Here is a 16,787-nt window from a genome sequence, read left to right as displayed (position 1 = left end):
TAAAGTTACGTTGATGGAAGGCTCTCTAACTCTCTCTCTCTCTTTTCCCCTTTTGTTATCAGCAACGGAGTAAAAACAAAATTACACTATCGTTCAGATGGATTATTTATGACAGTAGAAAGAGTCAAGGACTAACGGGGGGGGGGGGAGAGAGAGAGAAACTTTTCCTTAAGATAGGGGAGGGAGAAACGGCAGTGGGAGAGAAAGCTCACGCATTTGATGGCGAAATTTATTGCTCCCTGCCTTTCCCGAACTGGTCCCTCCGCAAATCCTTGGCTCGATGTTTTTTGCATGTGTGCTTGGTGACAGCAGGAGGAAGGGAAGTGGGCTGTGCTGCGCTTGTTCTCCCATTGTCAGGCACTCTGGAGAGAGTGTTGGGTTAAAAAGAAGGGGAAGGGAGGAGGGGAGAGGGAGAGAGAGAGAGAGAAAAACTCTGCAGATTCCTGTGTCATCTCTGCCTCTCCATGTGCGCAGGAAAACTCGGTGCTGCTGCTGCGTCTCTCTCTGCCCCCGTTTGGCATTCCTGCTGCCTGCAACTGAAGCCGGAGAGGAGCACCAGAGCGGGATTGGCTCGGGGCACAAGGCGACCGCCGAGCAGAGCTTTGGTTATGATTCTTCTTTTTTGAAGGCGAGAGAGGTTGGCGGGGGAAAGCGCCAAGAAGCCGCCACTCTGGTCCCTTTTTCGCTTTTGCCCTGCACCGGTTGCGCCTCTCTCGGAGCCACTGCGCGCTGGCTCGCCATCCTTCTCCTTCCACGCCGCGCGTGTTTGCACGCGTGGGGTGAGGCTGGCGAATCGTTGCGAGCTGGTTTTTGTGTGTGTGTGTGTTCAGCACCCCCCATGTGTGTCTGTGCGTGTCCCCTTCCGCTCCGGTGACTTAACAGAAGGAGGAGATGTTACAAACCTGGCCATGAGGTTTTTGGATCACCCTGCGCTCCTGAACGAAACTGATCCGGGTCACCTGTTACCTCTCAGTTTTTAGATCGCTTTGAACTTCTGCGTGGACCCATCGCTCTCCCCCCCCCCAACTCCCTACACCCAGGAGACCAGAAGGGAGCGCCGGGGGGGAGGACTATCCAGTGCTCTTCTGCAGCATGGGCTGCACCCGCCGGACGGCTTGCCTTGTCTGGGGAGTATTTCTACTAGCAGAAAGCGCTCGCTGCCAACATGCCAAGAAGGACAACGTGCCGCGCCTCAAATTATCCTACAAAGGTAAGCCTGCTCCTTTCCCCCTCCTCCTCTTTTTATTCTTTCCTGCTGGTGGTTCCTGCTCGTGCCGTTTCCCCCTTTCCTCCGAGGTTGCTCCTTGCTCGGCGGGGTCCAAACCAGCCCCAAAACCAGCCTCCTCCTCCCAGGTAGTTCTGCTCGGGCAGACAAAGAGGCGCGAGTTCGCCCGGGCACTAAAGCGCGCCGGGCGGGAGAACCAGCTGGGGCTCTCCGCGGAGAATGCTGCTGCCACTGGATCGCGGTGGATTCCCTCGGATTTCCGGCCAGTGCAGGGTCCCCAACATTCCTATCTCCCCCTCACCCCCTTTCTGCATTGCTTTCCCCACTGCATTGATCGCTTGGGGCTGCCGAGGCTTCCTAGCGCTCTCTCTCGGCGCCTGACTTCGCTGGGATGGTGGCGAGCAGGGAAGAGTTAAGCCGTCGCCATGCATATTCAGGCGGCACAAGTCTGACAGTCGGATGCCCAGCCCAAGCGGGGTTGGTGGGGTTGGTGGGGCGGGGGGCCGTTTTCCAGGAAAACGAGGAAGCGCAAAAACGCAGTACTGGAGAGCTGCGCGCGAGGATTACCTATATACTGTACTGCGTTTCATACCCGGGCGCTTCTCTGGTGTGGACACGTCGCCCGCATGGCTCGGATCCGGGCGCAAAAGCGGCAGCGGAGAGAGGAAACTGGCACGTGATCCTTAACTTCTCCGGACCCCGCAGAACAACACCGTCGTGCAGAATTTTGCACGCAGCAGTTAAGCTGCTCTTGCAAGTTCAGGCTCCTAGTCACACCCCTCCCTGCTCCTCCCCCCCTTCCTCCCAAGGCTTGAAAGCGCAAGGTCTGCGTGCCGTGGGAGGTTTACCTCGCACTTGCATTTGGTCCACGGATGGGAAGAAGACAGAATTGCTCTGTCGTAAGGAATCGATTAAAAAAAATAAATCAGCTCGTTATTAATTTGTAATAGGGGAGAAGATCACTCTGGCTTCAGATGGGGAAGCGAGGCGCATATTTCCCATAATGCAGAAAAGAAAGAGCTTGTGTCTATGGTTATAGGCGTCTTTCGTGGCATGTTGTATTTACGTCTGTGCAGGTTGTGGCAGTGAAAGAAGAAAGGGGGGTGGTCTTCCAGTTTCCCACTTTCAATGGGGAGGATTTATGTCCTTGTTTCCACCAGTTTGTTTAAACGAATAAAGGAAAAATCCAGCAAAGTCTCAGGGACCAAGTAGCAGCACACTCCTAACCAGGCCTACTCAGAAGTAAAGCCTATTGAATTCAGTGGGGCTTACTCGCCGGTAGGTGGGTTTGGACTGCAGCCTAAGTTGTGCAACTCAAGCTTGATAAACCTTGGGGTAGGTCCACTGATGGTGAAGGAGACGATGGGAGGAACCTGCCCATTAGCTGCTCAGGGACTGACTGATGCCAGGCGGACAACACCAACATGCCTTGGCTGAGCAACCTAAAGGCTGTTTAAAAAACAACACCACAGGACAACAGTGACATATGTGTATTCTGACTTAAGAGTGAAATCAGTGTATGGGAATATCCTAAAACAAGCCTGAATGCGCATATGTATGAAAGCAACACTCTGTTGTTCTTGGAATATGCTAATTAATTTGCCATGAAAAGATGGCTAATAAGAATGCAGGAAAGTTACCTTTTGCTCTCTAATATGAGTCATCACTGTATAATCAGACCCCTAAATTCCAATTGACATAAAATTGCTTATGATCTAATTAACTTTAATGCATCTATTGAACTGCAATTGCATGTACAGCAGGGATTATTTAAGTAGCTGGTTTAAACTGATCTGTTAACAAGAACAATGTTTCGTCAAAACTATTTCTAACTCTCTTAGGCGACAATCCTTTACTTAGGAGCAAGTCCCTTGGAATCCACTGGGACGTACAGTACCTCTGAGTAAACATACATAGGTGTGCACTGTTAGCCTGCACTCTTATGCAGACTTACCTGGCAGCAAGCCTCACTGAACTCAGCAGGACTAACTTCCGAGTGAACAAGCAGTGGATCGTGCTGCTAAAGTTTAGTGGAAGTCCTAATTCTGCCACCTCTCAGCAGAAAGAAAGACCATTTATTCCATTGGGTTTGGGTGGTGTATCCCATGGTTATTTTATCTTGATGGGTTTGGCATGCGGACTAAGATATCAGTGTTGTTGTGTTGCTTCAAGACATTTCCTACATGTTTTGATGAAAACTATACCAGAACGGTGGTTTCCTGCATTTGCTTTTTCCATTAATATTCATCAATTTAGACATCAAACAGGACACTGGAGAATCTGCAGCATGAGCTTCCTATGCATATTTACCACGAAGTAAGGACTTGCTGCCAAGTGAGTTTGTGTACAATTGCAACCCTGGTGATCTTTCTGCTTTGGGCTGTTATTTATTTCCCACCTTTGCTTTTTGCCTTACATGGAGCTTGTGATGGGATACAACAGATGATCTTTCCAATAACTACCCTCTGTGGGAGGTTAGATCCGAGTGATGATATTAATTTGAACCCAGCCACCCACTGAGCTCCAGGGTGAAGCCACAATGTCAAATCTCTATCTCTCTCCTCAGTGCTCAAAGCTCTCCACTACAACATGCCGGCTCTGAATCTAATATGAAAACTAAATGAGCAACAACAAAACCAACCAAAGAACCACCTTAGTGCCCAAATCTCTGTTCTTAATTAATAAATCAAATCGAGTGTTTAAGAACATGCTCCAGTAGGCAGCATACATGAAATACTTTGAAACACTCTTAATACGCTTCATAAACACGATGCCAGCATTATTATTTCTTTGATCTACTTGCTTACATCTGTGCAGCTTTTGCTACAGGATCAGGCTGGCAGCCTGAATGAGGGATGTGCTCTAGTAGTGCCTGCAATGCCATTAATATCTAGTTACCAAGGGACATGGAAGAATAAAGAACATGCGCTAATAAAGCTTTGGATAATTAATTGTCCTTCTAATGCGCACGCTGTGAATATTTCCTCAGTGAAACGAGCACAGCAGTCGCTGTAAGTGCTCTCTATTAACAGAGAGATGTTGTTGAGCAGGAGATTAATATGCTGCAAATGAGCACGGCGGTTCTATTCCATGACAGCACCACAAGGCATTTTCTTACTACTAGGGCTAACTCTGGTTGGGGGATTTCTTTTTTCCAGACACTGCTAACAATGTGAAGATATTGCCCTTTGGCTACTCAGCAGGTTTCTCTTAGGCACAGGGTGCTGGGTAATTTAATAACATAAACTGTGAAATGAGCAGGTGGGTGTGTAGGAACATGCCAAGCCATTTTCCTTCTCCTATCTTACGAACTAATATTTTTCTCACACACTCTCTGTTTTACACGTGAGCAGCTGTCTTGCAGTCAGTTGTCAGATAACTGATGCGAAAGGTTTCTTCATAAGCAGCTTGTTTCTTCCTGACTTATTAGGTGTTAAGCGCAGTTGAACTTCATATATTTGTTTATTTTACTGAAAGATTTCTAACCTGCGTTTCTGGGCAACCTGCCTTCCCAAGGCAGTTTGCAAAGATGTAAAACACCACAACAAAATTAACTCCACTAATGGGAAAGAGGCTTGCTGGAAACATTTTTTTAAAAAAGAGTAATTCATGAAGGGTTAAATCCCCACCGACGTTAATTTCCTATGCTCACTTGTTTTCAAAGGTCTGCCGTTTCTCAGGTTTCCAAAGATTGAAATTTCCGCAACCTCTCTTTTCTTGAATCCTTGTGACTTCCTTTCACTCAGACTTGTACCAAATTAGAACCGTCCTATATACCGTATTTTTCGCTCTATAACACGCACCAGACCATAACACGCACGTAGTTTTTAGAGGAGGAAAACAAGAAAAAAAATATTCTAAACGAAATAGTGGATATATGATTTTTGTGGTTCATGCTGTGGCCACAGACATGTGATCTGACAGTGAGTTTGGAGTAGCCCAATGTAAAAATCCTGAGGATCCATGTGGATCCATGCTTTGTAACCACGGAGGAGGGAAGGAACGGGAACCATGGATCCTCTGCTCACGACTGCAGCAGATTCCCCCCCCCCCGCCACCCGCAAGCATTCGCTCCATAACACGCACAGACATTTCCCCTTAGTTTCTAGGAGGAAAAAAGTGAGTGTTATGGTGCAAAAAATACGGTAATGAGAGGGAGTGATATGAAGAGCATGCATTTAGATGCTCAGAGTCATGGACTTTTTATTGGAAATAGCAGGTGCTAAGACATATCTAGGTTTCCAGGATTCAAATAACTATATGACTAGTTCCATGAGGCTAACAGGTTTCTAAGACTAGCTTTTCTCACCCTCAACATACACGTGCATACACACACATCCCTTTGAAACTTGGTTAAGGCTAAAGTTGTTCGTTGGAGCCCAGTTCTAAGTTTTTATGTAAATAGGATCTTGTCCCAAATCCCCGTTTGTTTTTTTCTAAAGCAGCCACAGTACAATTAATGCACACAATATGTACACAATGTACACTTACTTTTCAGCAGAACGCACATAAATTAGAGATAGCTATTAGCTTAATATAACCACCCAAAATGTCATAAAGTTGTGAGCAAGCTTCCAAGTTCCTCGAAGCTCTTCTTTATGCTGGATGTAAAGTGAGGAGAGAAAATGTTAAGCCCTAAAAGTCATCAGTTTCTAACAGTCACAGGTGTGGGGGGCTGTTTAGTTTTCTGCTCAAGGTAATTGCAAACTATTCCCAGGGAAATTGGACTTGGGTGTAGAAGAATTGACATAAGAATTTATGGTAAGCTAAGGTGATTTCCATGTACACACTCAAAATCTTATTTAAACAAGGTGGTCTTCAACACATTGACCATAATCCTGAGGCATATATCCTTGGGCTTGGAGAAGAAAAAGGAGACAGCGTACACCTCTTGCTGTGGATTCCAGCAAATTCCTATGATCTGGTATAGGTGATTCCAGCTGTTTCTTAATGAACTTCCCTCCCAATAAACCACGGGTGCCCAAACTTTTTCCAAAGAGGGCCAGATTTGATGAAGTGAATGTGCATGAGGGCCGACCAAAGTTGTTGAGCTTTTCATACAATTTTTTTTACTGCCACAGGAACCGGATAAAACCAGCCAAGGGGCCAGATTAGGCCCCCAATAATGGGCTTTGGAATGGATTTTTGCACTGTGCTTAAGGATGGCTTCATTGTGTTCAAGGGGTGTACATTAATTGAGTCCCAATAACTTGTCTCAAAACTGAATTACATTATTATTATTATTATTATTATTATTATTATTATTATTATGGCTTAATTTCTACACCACTTTACAATTTACACTTTACAATTTTGAGGAAAAAATCCCAAAGCAGTTTACAACACATTAAAACATTAAATAGAACAATCCAGAATCAAACACTACTAAAGAAAGTCAAATTTAAAGTATACATTCAAAGCAACATAATTAACAGGAAACATGTCATCTTAAAAGATTTCAAAATAAAACATTACAAAGGAGGTCAATCACAAAGTGCACATAAATTAAAATAAATTTATGTTCATAAATTAACTAAAGCAGCATAATTAACAAGAGAATAACATATGAGTTAACTCTACGAAAACCATAATATTGTGGAGAGATAATACAAAAGCCCTTTTCTTTGAGGCTCAAATGTTCACCACATGAACAGCACACATGGCTGAAGTGTCACTGTCCCTTGATGATTATTTTGCAAAAATTCGTGAGCTGCCTCAACAGAAAAGTATTGTTCTTGGGTTGACATTGGTTAATATGCACATTCTGTTCTCAGCCTATTCACACATCCATATTTATTTTATCTATTTCATGAAATTTATACACCACTTAATTGTAAAAAACAACAACAGCCCAACAACATCAAAGTGGTTTACAGAAGATAAAACTGAAAAAATAGAACCGTACATTAAAAAGTATAAAAAGTTAAAATAATAAAACTGATTAAAATTACCGCAGCTTTCTAAGCACCTGGGTAAGGTAAAGGGACCCCTGACTCTCTGACTGTGAAGATCAGTTGTGGACGACATTGGGGTTGTGGCACTCATCTTGCTTTACTGGCCGAGGGAGCCGACGTTTGTCCGGAGACAGTTTTGTTATGTGGCCAGCATGACTAAGCCACTTCTGGCAAACCAGAGCAGTGCACGGAAATGCCGTTTACCTTCCTGCTGGAGCTGTACCTACTTATCTACTTGCACTTGGACGTGCTTTTGAACTGCTAGGTGAGCAGGAGCAGGGACCGAGCAGCGGGAGCTCACCCCATTGCGGGGATTCGAACCGCCAACCTTCTGATCGGCAAGCCCTAGGCTCTGTGGTTTAGACCACAGCATCACCCGTGTCCCAGCATCTGGGTAGGCTTGTCTAAATGTTTTTAGCAGGTGCCAAGTAGTTCAGTGGAAGGGTGTTTGCTAATGCCACATGGGGTAGGTGCACAGCATGTGGGGCATAGAGGGAGCCCCCTGCGGCTGCACCAGCCCAGCCCTCACCACTACTTCCACCGCACAGCTTTGCAAAGCTGCAACAACTTCTCTATCATGAAGTCGTGGTGAGCGTGGCTACGCGAATGGAATTATCACTAGGCAGTTGCCACCACTCCTCTGACGGTGTGCCAGCTGGATGAGAGAGAGACTTGTGAGGTTGACTCTGCTCACAGATGGCCAAGTTCCGAGGAAGCAGCTTCCACGTGACGGTGGCAGCAGGGCCCCACTGAGTTTCACCCTGGGCAGGAGCTCCTTTCCCTTCCCATTGGTGGTAGGCAAAAGTGGGCAGGGCAAGGGATGTGACCTTTGCACAGCAGATGTCTGTCCAGTCATGCAAGAGGCAGATGTCATAGAATCATAGAATCATAGAGTTGGAAGAGACCACAAGGGCCATCGAGTCCAGCCCCCTGCCAAGCAGGAAACACCATCAGAGCACTCCTGACATATGGTTGTCAAGCCTCTGCTTAAAGACCTCCAAAGGAGGAGACTCCACCACACTCCTTGGCAGCAAATTCCACTGTCAAACAGCTCTTACTGTCAGGAAGTTCTTCCTAATGTTTAGGTGGAATCTTCTTTCTTGTAGTTTGGATCCATTGTTCTGTGTCCGCTTCTCTGGAGCAGCAGAAAACAACCTTTCTCCCTCCTCTATGTGACATCCTTTTATATATTTGAACATGGCTATCATATCACCCCTTAACCTCCTCTTCTCCAGGCTAAACATGCCCAGCTCCCTTAGCCGTTCCTCATAAGGCATCATTTCCAGGCCTTTGACCATTTTGGTTGCCCTCCTCTGGACACGTTCCAGTTTGTCAGTGTCCTTCTTGAATTGTGGTGCCCAGATGTTTCTCTCCTGATAAGCAAGAGGCATGGCCACAGTTCAAGGACACAGTTCAATGAGGGAGAAGCAGTCAAGGAGAGCGAGGAGCAGGGCTGCCAGAGTACATGGACCAGGGAGAATCCCAAGAGCTAAACCTGGAAAATTAGATTACCCACCTGGGCTTCCCTTTACTGAGCTGTGCCAACCCAGTATCCATATGTAGATTTTTTCTGTTCTTTTTCTTTTTCTTTTTGCATTTGTTTTTAGAGCCCAAGAAAACAGCAGATACAAAAAATGCCAGATTTTTGACATCTACTTAAATTGACTTGCAAACCCTTCTACCTTTCAGAACCTCTCTTAAGTCTGTGAACCACATTCAGTCTCTGCACGCATAAACCAAAAGTTTCTCAAATCCATCTGTCTCATCCCATTTGTTTATTGAACATTTCTCAATTCTCTTAAGGATGTTTGGGAAGAGTAAATGTGTGGTTCTTTTTGTTATTGTTGCTGCTATTGTTGCACAATTGAATGCACATCGCTTCAGGACAATTAACGGGAAAATGATTCCCTGCATATTCATTTCGTCTTTTCACAGTCTTTCTTTCAAGTCTTACTACAATAAAGTACTCTGGCTCATAATTGTCCACAAATGATCAAGATGTGAGAAGTAGCGAAGAGTAAGCAGCCTGAACCTCAAGAAATGGACACAGTTTAGATTAAAATTAGCAAAACTGCATATGAATCTCCTATCAGGTGACAGATCGGTACAACTTCATGAGTTCCTACAAGTTTTCAGGGAAACTTTACAAAGCACTTTGTATAAAATTGTTAAAACATTAATAATCCATTTCACAGATCACATTTCACAAGTGTTAACTAAACAATGTAAATTGTGGCTACAACAAGGAATGCACCATGAGAGGTGTAATGGCTATGAGTTACTCGTGCGTAAACTGGTGCCTCTCTAGGCTAATTAGCCTTGTTAAACCTTTCTGACTGCACAGCCCTTGCTCATTGCGGCTGCCTCAGTCGCTGGCAGAATCCGTCAGTGGGCGTTTCTTGAACCTCTTCCAACATAAAAGTTGTTTGACACCCAGTCTCCTCCTCCTCTCACTGTGTGGGAGTCTTCTGCGCAGGGAGGGCGTGGGCAGCGGAGGACCTGGGCTCTCCTCACTGATGTCCAGTGAAGAGTCCTGGAGCCCTCTCTCCAATTCCCCCGTCTGCCCCCCTTTCTTCCTGGTGTCGCGCTGATTAGCTTCCCCCTCTACTGAGTTGTTTCTCCCTGCTGCTGGGTCCTTCACCAGCAGAATCTGTGAGCCTCCCCTTCGCCTCTCGCTCTGATGTCAGTTCCCTGACAGTAGGACTGGTATTTTATTTTATTTTAACATTTATACACCACCTATCATTCAGAGAGCTCAAAGTGGCTTAGACTGTTCTTTTACTTCCCTGCTCACCATCACACCAACCCTGTGAGGAAGGCTAGGCTGAGAATGAGTGGCTGTCGGTCACCCAGGGCTGCAGCTTCCTGTCGAGCCAGGGGGCCCTTGTGACCAAGCCAAGTCTGCCACCACCTGACAGCCCTTACATAGTCATGGCCAACAGGAGAAATGCAAAAGGACTGGCACCTTTGTAGAAAATAAGAATGTAGTCAGGGCATCCAAGGACATGATGCTTGTAGCGTCTTAGCCCCATGAGGATTTTTGGGAATAAGAGAACCTCCCGATGGAGGCTGTTCCACTGTTGTTGAACAGCTCTCACTGTCAGAAAGCATCCCTCCAAGTCTCCCTATTTTCCAGAGACAGTCCTGGAATTATGAAAGCCATCCCGGCTTCTGATCTGATCTTGAAATGTCCCTATTTCCACCGCTAGTAGTGGTGCCACCGAACTTGGGGAAGAGGACAAGCCAGCGCTTGTCCTGGGTGGCAGTGGCAGCTGCGAGGGAGCTTGCTATGGCCTCTCCATGGCTGCTGCTGCTAGCCTCCTCCCCATGGCAGCTCCTAGCAGCTTCTGGACAGCGGATGAGGAGGAGCAGAGGCTGCTCCGACTCCCAAACCCCAGCCTTGTGTGACGCGCCAGCCCTGAGGTGCAGGCAAAGGGCAGTGCCGCCCTGGGTGGGGAGAAAAGGGAAGCGGAGCAGGTCTCAAGGAGTCTTGATTTTTTTTGGGGGGGGGGAATGCTTTGCGCATGTATATCTAATATTGCTCCTTTCTAATTGGTGTGACTTTTTTTAAAAAAAAATCTACTAAAAAACCATCTACTAAATACAGACGGTCGTTAGATTCAACGTGCTGCCATCTGCCTTAATGCAGGGCAGATTCGAGGGTAAACCATACGCGGAACGAGTCTGCCCCTGCGGCTTGATGGAGGTAGAAACTGTCTTTCATGTCTTGTTACACTGCCGTTTCTATGGGGAAATATGCTCGGCATTTATCATCCCTGTTATACAGAAATCTCCAAATGGGTCTGAACTTCAATGTCTAAAATCCCTGGTAGAGGACAAGGATCCTGAGATCATGCTAAGGGTGGCCAAATTCTGTGTGACCACCATAAAATGTAGGGAACAAGCTGTGCTACCATAATGACTAAGGCCTTAAATGACAATTTTGGGTTATATTTTTGTGATTAAGATTTAACTTATATATTTTTATCCGCTGATATATCTGTATTGCCCCTGTTATACCCAGTTGCAAATTCAAATATATCCCTATCGTGTTTTATGACTTCCCTGAGCTGAAACTGTGAGCTGGAACTGGTCTGTGACCATAATTAATAAATTCTAATCCACTAAAGAAAGGGACGCGGGTGGCGCTGTGGGTAAAACCTCAGTGCCTAGGACTTGCCAATCGCATGGCCGGCGGTTCGAATCCCCGCGACGGGGTGAGCTCCCGTCTTTCGGTCCTAGCTCCTGCCCACCTAGCAGTTCGAAAGCACCCCTACAGTGCAAGTAGATAAATAGGGACCGCTTTATAGCGGGAAGGTAAACGGCGTTTCCGTGTGCTGCGCTGGCTCGCCAGAGCAGCTTCGTCATGCTGGCCACGTGACCCGGAAGTGTCTCCGGACAGCGCTGGCCCCCGGCCTCTTAAGTGAGATGGGCGCACAACCCTAGAGTCGGACACGACTGGCCTGTACGGGCAGGGGTACCTTTACTTTAATCCACTAAAGAATAAAATAAGATTGGGATTAAGGAGTTTTCTCAGGACAGTGGAGTGTGTGTGTGTGTGTGTGTGCTGTGTCCCGTTGGTGAAGTGGGCAGGGCATTTGCCCTTCTTCTGATAGGAAATACTCTGCAGGTGGGGGGAGAATGGGGGTGGGTCCAGGAGGGTCAGGGGGGTTGGAGTGAGAAATATCCCCAGCTTCATCTGAGTAATGTTGGAGGGCATGGAATCTCCTTTCTTATAACTTGAATCCATTGGTTTGGGCCCTAGCCTATGGAGCAGGAGAAAACAAGCTTGCTCCGTCTTCCATATGACAATTCTATACAATTTCAGCATAGGTGTATTTCTTCATATGGATGAAAAGGTTGCTGCAAGTTTTCCTATCCCTGTGACCTTCTGGCTCAGTTGTTAAGGCACAGGCTAAAAGACATCGGCCCTCTTTGCATCTCTGGTTGTTAAAACAGTGACACTGAAACACCTAAACCTTCATTTCTGTACTCTCCAGCACCATGGAACTTGGTCTGGGCACAGACATGTGCCTAAGACGCGTGTGTGTGTGACCTTTTCTTTCTGGGGGTGTGATGCTCACCTGCCTCCTGAACACCAGGGCACTGCCGAGAAGAGGAAGAGTGTGGCAGCAAGGAGACATTCTGTTTTGGAAAGTGATTTATAAATTCAATAAACTAAAAACAACCCTGTGACTTATGGAGGCAGTACAGGGGCTCGTCATTCTGATGGTTAGCTTTAACAGCGAAATGGTGTGGCACCTTTTCACTAGAAGCAGGGCAAGGAGGAGGGTTAGCCTGCTGGACTTTGCCATCTTTTGCTTGGCACTCAGTGAGGAGATACGATACGGTATGGTACGGTACGGTATGATACAATATCTTTATTGTCATTGTCCCATGCAGAACAATGAAATTGAAAAACTACATAAAAACTACATAAAACTACTACAAAACTACTACAAAAGGAGATGGTGAAGAGGAGAGACAATCCCTTCCAACACCCTCCTCTGCACCTCCCCTCTTGCAGCTGCTCTCTGCAAATGGAAAGCAGGATTTTACCCTAAGAGCTGCTTTGCACAACTTGCTAAATTAAACAGCAGAAACATGCATGCTTCTGGGCAGGAGCTTTCCAGATACACTCATTTTGCCTTAGCTAGCCCTTTTTGCTGCTAGTCCATGCCATGCCATGCCATGCCATGCCAAGCCAAGCCATGCTTTGGTTTGGTGTGTCATCTAAACTGGGCCTTGTGGTTAGGCTCTCTCTTGCTAATCACCAGCTGTAGCTGAGACTTGGCTTAGCGTGTGAAACAGGCCGACTCGTTGGGCTATATTGAGGCCCTAGTGCTTCCTGCGCGCTCTCTCGCTCTCTCTCTCTCTCTCTCTCTCTCTCTCTTCCATGCTTGTTTATATAGATGACATAACCACATTTTAAAACAAGCAACATATTTGTGGGATAACTATAATGTGAGCCAGCTCTTCAGGGCAATCTATTACTTGTGTGTATGTGTGAAATTACATCAAAGAAGGAAACTGCCAACCAACTCTTTCTATTTTGGGGATTCCTTTTAAAACTAGGTTTCTTTTCCAGGATTTCTTTAGTGCCGTGCTATGATGCTCAGATTCCTGCGTGATGTTTTGGTTTTGAACTTTTATCTCTCTTTGGTCTGATCGCTACATCTTTAGAATGAGCTTTTGTTGCTTCGACGTGCAGACTTTAATCTTTCCAGTTGCTTCAGATCTTCCTATTTGTTCTTTGGAGGCTGCAAATGTATTTCATTTACTCCCTGATTCTTCTCATGTTCTTTCTTTCTCCTGCTTCCCCCCCTAAAACAGAGTGTCAAATACAATCATGCAAAATTAACTCTGGCATTTCACATTAGGAATGGCAGTGTCTATATTTTCAGAGGCTGCTCTATTCCCTAGACAAAGATTCAGGGCCCAGGAGAATATTCTGCCACATAGTCTTTCCCCCTCATGTTAAATTCTGTCACTTCAGAGTAAGTGTGCATTCAGGTTTGATATTACATACAGACTCCAAAGATGTGACATGAAAGGGTGGGAAACAGTCTATATCCCACAACTTTTGAAAGGAAGAAGAACCAAAGTCCTCCTTTATGAGAATAAAAAGGTGGACATTGAACAAACCTTTGCAACTAACGGAACAAAGTCTCCAAATCCATTTTGCTGCTATCCAAACAGCAGTGTAAGTCAAATTCCAAAGCAACTGAATCTTAAAGGCCAAGCATTAAATGATGAACCTCAACCAAGGACTACTTGTCACTGCAGAAGGGAGGCTTGAAGCAATTCTTGGTTAGCACTATTAAAGGACTAATAAGCTCCAATCAATAAGCTGGGACGCGGGTGGCGCTGTGGGTAAAAGCCTCAGTGCCTAGGGCTTGCTGATCGAAAGGTCGGCAGTTCGAATCCCCGCAGCGGGGTGCGCTCCCGTTGTTCAGTCCCAGCGCCTGCCAACCTAGCAGTTCGAAAGCACTCCCGGGTGCAAGTAGATAAATAGGGACCGCTTTCTAGCGGGAAGGTAAACGGCGTTTCCGTGTGCGGCTCTGGCTCGCCAGAGCAGCGATGTCACGCTGGCCACATGACCCGGAAGTGTCTCCGGACAGCGCTGGCCCCCGGCCTCTTAAGTGAGATGGGCGCACAACCCTAGAGTCTGTCAAGACTGGCCCGTACGAGCAGGGGTACCTTTACCTTTACCTTTAAGCTCCAATCAATATTTAAAGATGTTGTCACGTTATTCGGTCTTGGATTTTCATTGGGCATTTGAAAAGGTGGCATCTCAGAGGTCTACTGTTGGCCGCCAATGATACCTGGGCTAGATTAGGTCAGCTACTCATTTGCTGATGAAATTTTGTAGCAAAATCAGGGAAGGTGGGGAGATAACCTGTATTGCAGGAACATTTAATAATATAGAGGCACTAGGCTTCAGCTTTACATACCCTTCATGCAGAATTATTTCTACTGTAAACCATGATAAATTGGTATTGGTGAATCTGGTATTTGCTACCTATTTTTGTCAGTCTATGAGTTCTTCACTGATCCTATAGATTTGCCATAAACAAAGACTTTCCAAAATATAGCAGCACTGGAACTCTGCAAGAAGTATCGTTGCTTCTGTATAATTTAAAATATTTGCTGTCTTTGTGCGGCTTTGCTCAAATGCTCAGCTAGGTGAACGTCATTAAAACAGTGTTTGCTGATAAAATAGTTAACTAATTTCCTATGAGAAGATGTGAAAGAGTTTTTCATGTACCTGACTGCATTCTAAAAGTATGGTGGTTCAAGGTTTACATGGCTCCTTCTAACTAGATGTCCTGCTGCCACCCAAGAACAATAGCAGGTGCACTTTTTTGGTAAATAATGAAGCCATCCCAGAAGATTGACAAGAGAAGCAGAAACCAGTCATTACACACTGGATGTGTGGCAAGAAACAAACCAAATTAGGGAAGGAGTGTCAAGATTCCTTAAACATAGTTCAGGGACAAAGCCCAGAGTCAGGACTCCAGGGTCAGGAAACTGCATAGGAGTGTCAAATTGTCCCAACAATTGGCCTTGGCTACCCACCACACTTTAAAGAGAGACAGTTAAAGTCCAACTTCTCAGGAGAATGTCTGCTCTATCAGTAACTCCTGGTCTGAACCTGAGTGTTCTTTCATGAGGACTGGTTCTGCTCCTGCCTGTTGAGGTGCCACTGTTGCCTCAAGAGACTGCGCCATGGAGCTCTCTCCACCACACACACATCTGATGTACAAGCAGTCTCCTAGGCATCTCCTCACTCTGAGCGAAGGAAGAGGGTGCCTGCAAGACTTCCAGAGGGCGAGTTTCAGTGGAGGGGCTCAGCTCTGAGTTGGGGTCTTGAGTGGAAGGGTCCCTTTCCATGGCCTCTTCCTCGCCCTCATCAGAGTCCTCGGGGATGGCCATGATGCTACAGGCCTGGACCATTGGGTTTGAGAAGATTCTCTTCTCCATCAGTTTCTTCTGCTGCTTATCCATATGAAGAATGATATCTGGGCAGCATTTCATTGGAAAAGCATTGAAACCCCCTCATCACAAACAATAACATGAAGAGAGAGGCTTGGGTCCTGGTTCAGAATCAAGTCTATTGTGTGCATGTGGCTTAAGTATTGCTCAAAGTTAGGATAGTGGGAATATTCTTGCAATTTTCATTTTTCATAGAGCCGTATTTATTTTACTGGCTCCTTCTTCCAGATCCAGAGATGGCTGCTGTCTCTGTCTGGTTGTGCCTACAGACCTTTTCCTAACAGCCATAGTTCTTCAAGGCAATAGTTCTACAATCAGTCATGGAATCTTCTCTCATAAACCATTGGAAGTAGTTACAGATAGGTAGCCGTGTTAGTCTGCCATAGTCAAAATAAAAAAATTCCTTCCAGTAGCACCTTAAAGACCAACTAAGTTCGTTCTTGGTATGAGTTTTCGTGTGCATGCATGTGTATCTGAAGAAGTGTGCATGCACACGAAAGCTCATACCAAGAACTAACTTAGTTGGTCTTTAAGGTGCTACTGGAAGGAATTTTTTTATTTATACCCTTGGAAGATAATTCATAGACTCCAAATCAGGTCATCTTCCAAGACTAAAAGAGTTATCTTTCAAACACTACTTTTTTAAAGTTATACAAAACACTTGCATGACCCAGATTCTGGTACTGTTTTTCCACGTAAGCATACATATGCATATATGCAAATCTAGAAATGTTTCTGCACCCTGAGACAGATTTGTTATTTTTCTTTTCCTTTAGTATGGGACGGTAAACTCATTTATTTGAATGTTGCGGATTGAGTTTACACTGCTAGGAATCAAAGCAGTACCAGACCCAGATTCCTCATTAATTCTGAATTTTTCTAATGTTAAGATTATGTGAGGAGCTACTTTATTGACTCTTCATGGGTTCAAATTGGCATTCTTTGAACAGAAAGTATATTAAATTGATCCACCTAGTATCAATTCAGTAGAAGTGATGAAACGACCGAAGAACAAACAGGCAGTAAGGATTTGCTGGGGGGAAGTGGGAGATGAGCCGAGGAAGTGCCTAGCCCTGCTGTTTCACTTCAGTCTGGAAAATGTCTGGGATTGG

The 16,787-nt window shown here is 45.6% G+C and overlaps 1 protein-coding gene across 1 annotated transcript in view; it reads left to right on the top strand.

Moving 5' to 3' along the window:
* Window positions 1–201: 201 nt before the first annotated feature.
* Window positions 202–16,787, top strand: part of SEMA3A (semaphorin 3A) — a 201,053-nt gene continuing 184,467 nt past the window's right edge. The window contains exon 1 of the mRNA XM_083503348.1: window positions 202–1,210. Within this exon, the coding sequence (XP_083359474.1) occupies window positions 1,093–1,210 (118 nt within the window). The 5' untranslated portion in view covers window positions 202–1,092. The remainder of the gene's footprint in view (window positions 1,211–16,787) is intronic.

The sequence above is a fragment of the Podarcis liolepis genome, assembly GCF_965112155.1.
Source record: "Podarcis liolepis genome assembly, chromosome: 5".
Lineage (NCBI taxonomy): Eukaryota > Metazoa > Chordata > Lepidosauria > Squamata > Lacertidae > Podarcis > Podarcis liolepis.
This window is presented reverse-complemented; position numbering and strand designations above follow the sequence as displayed.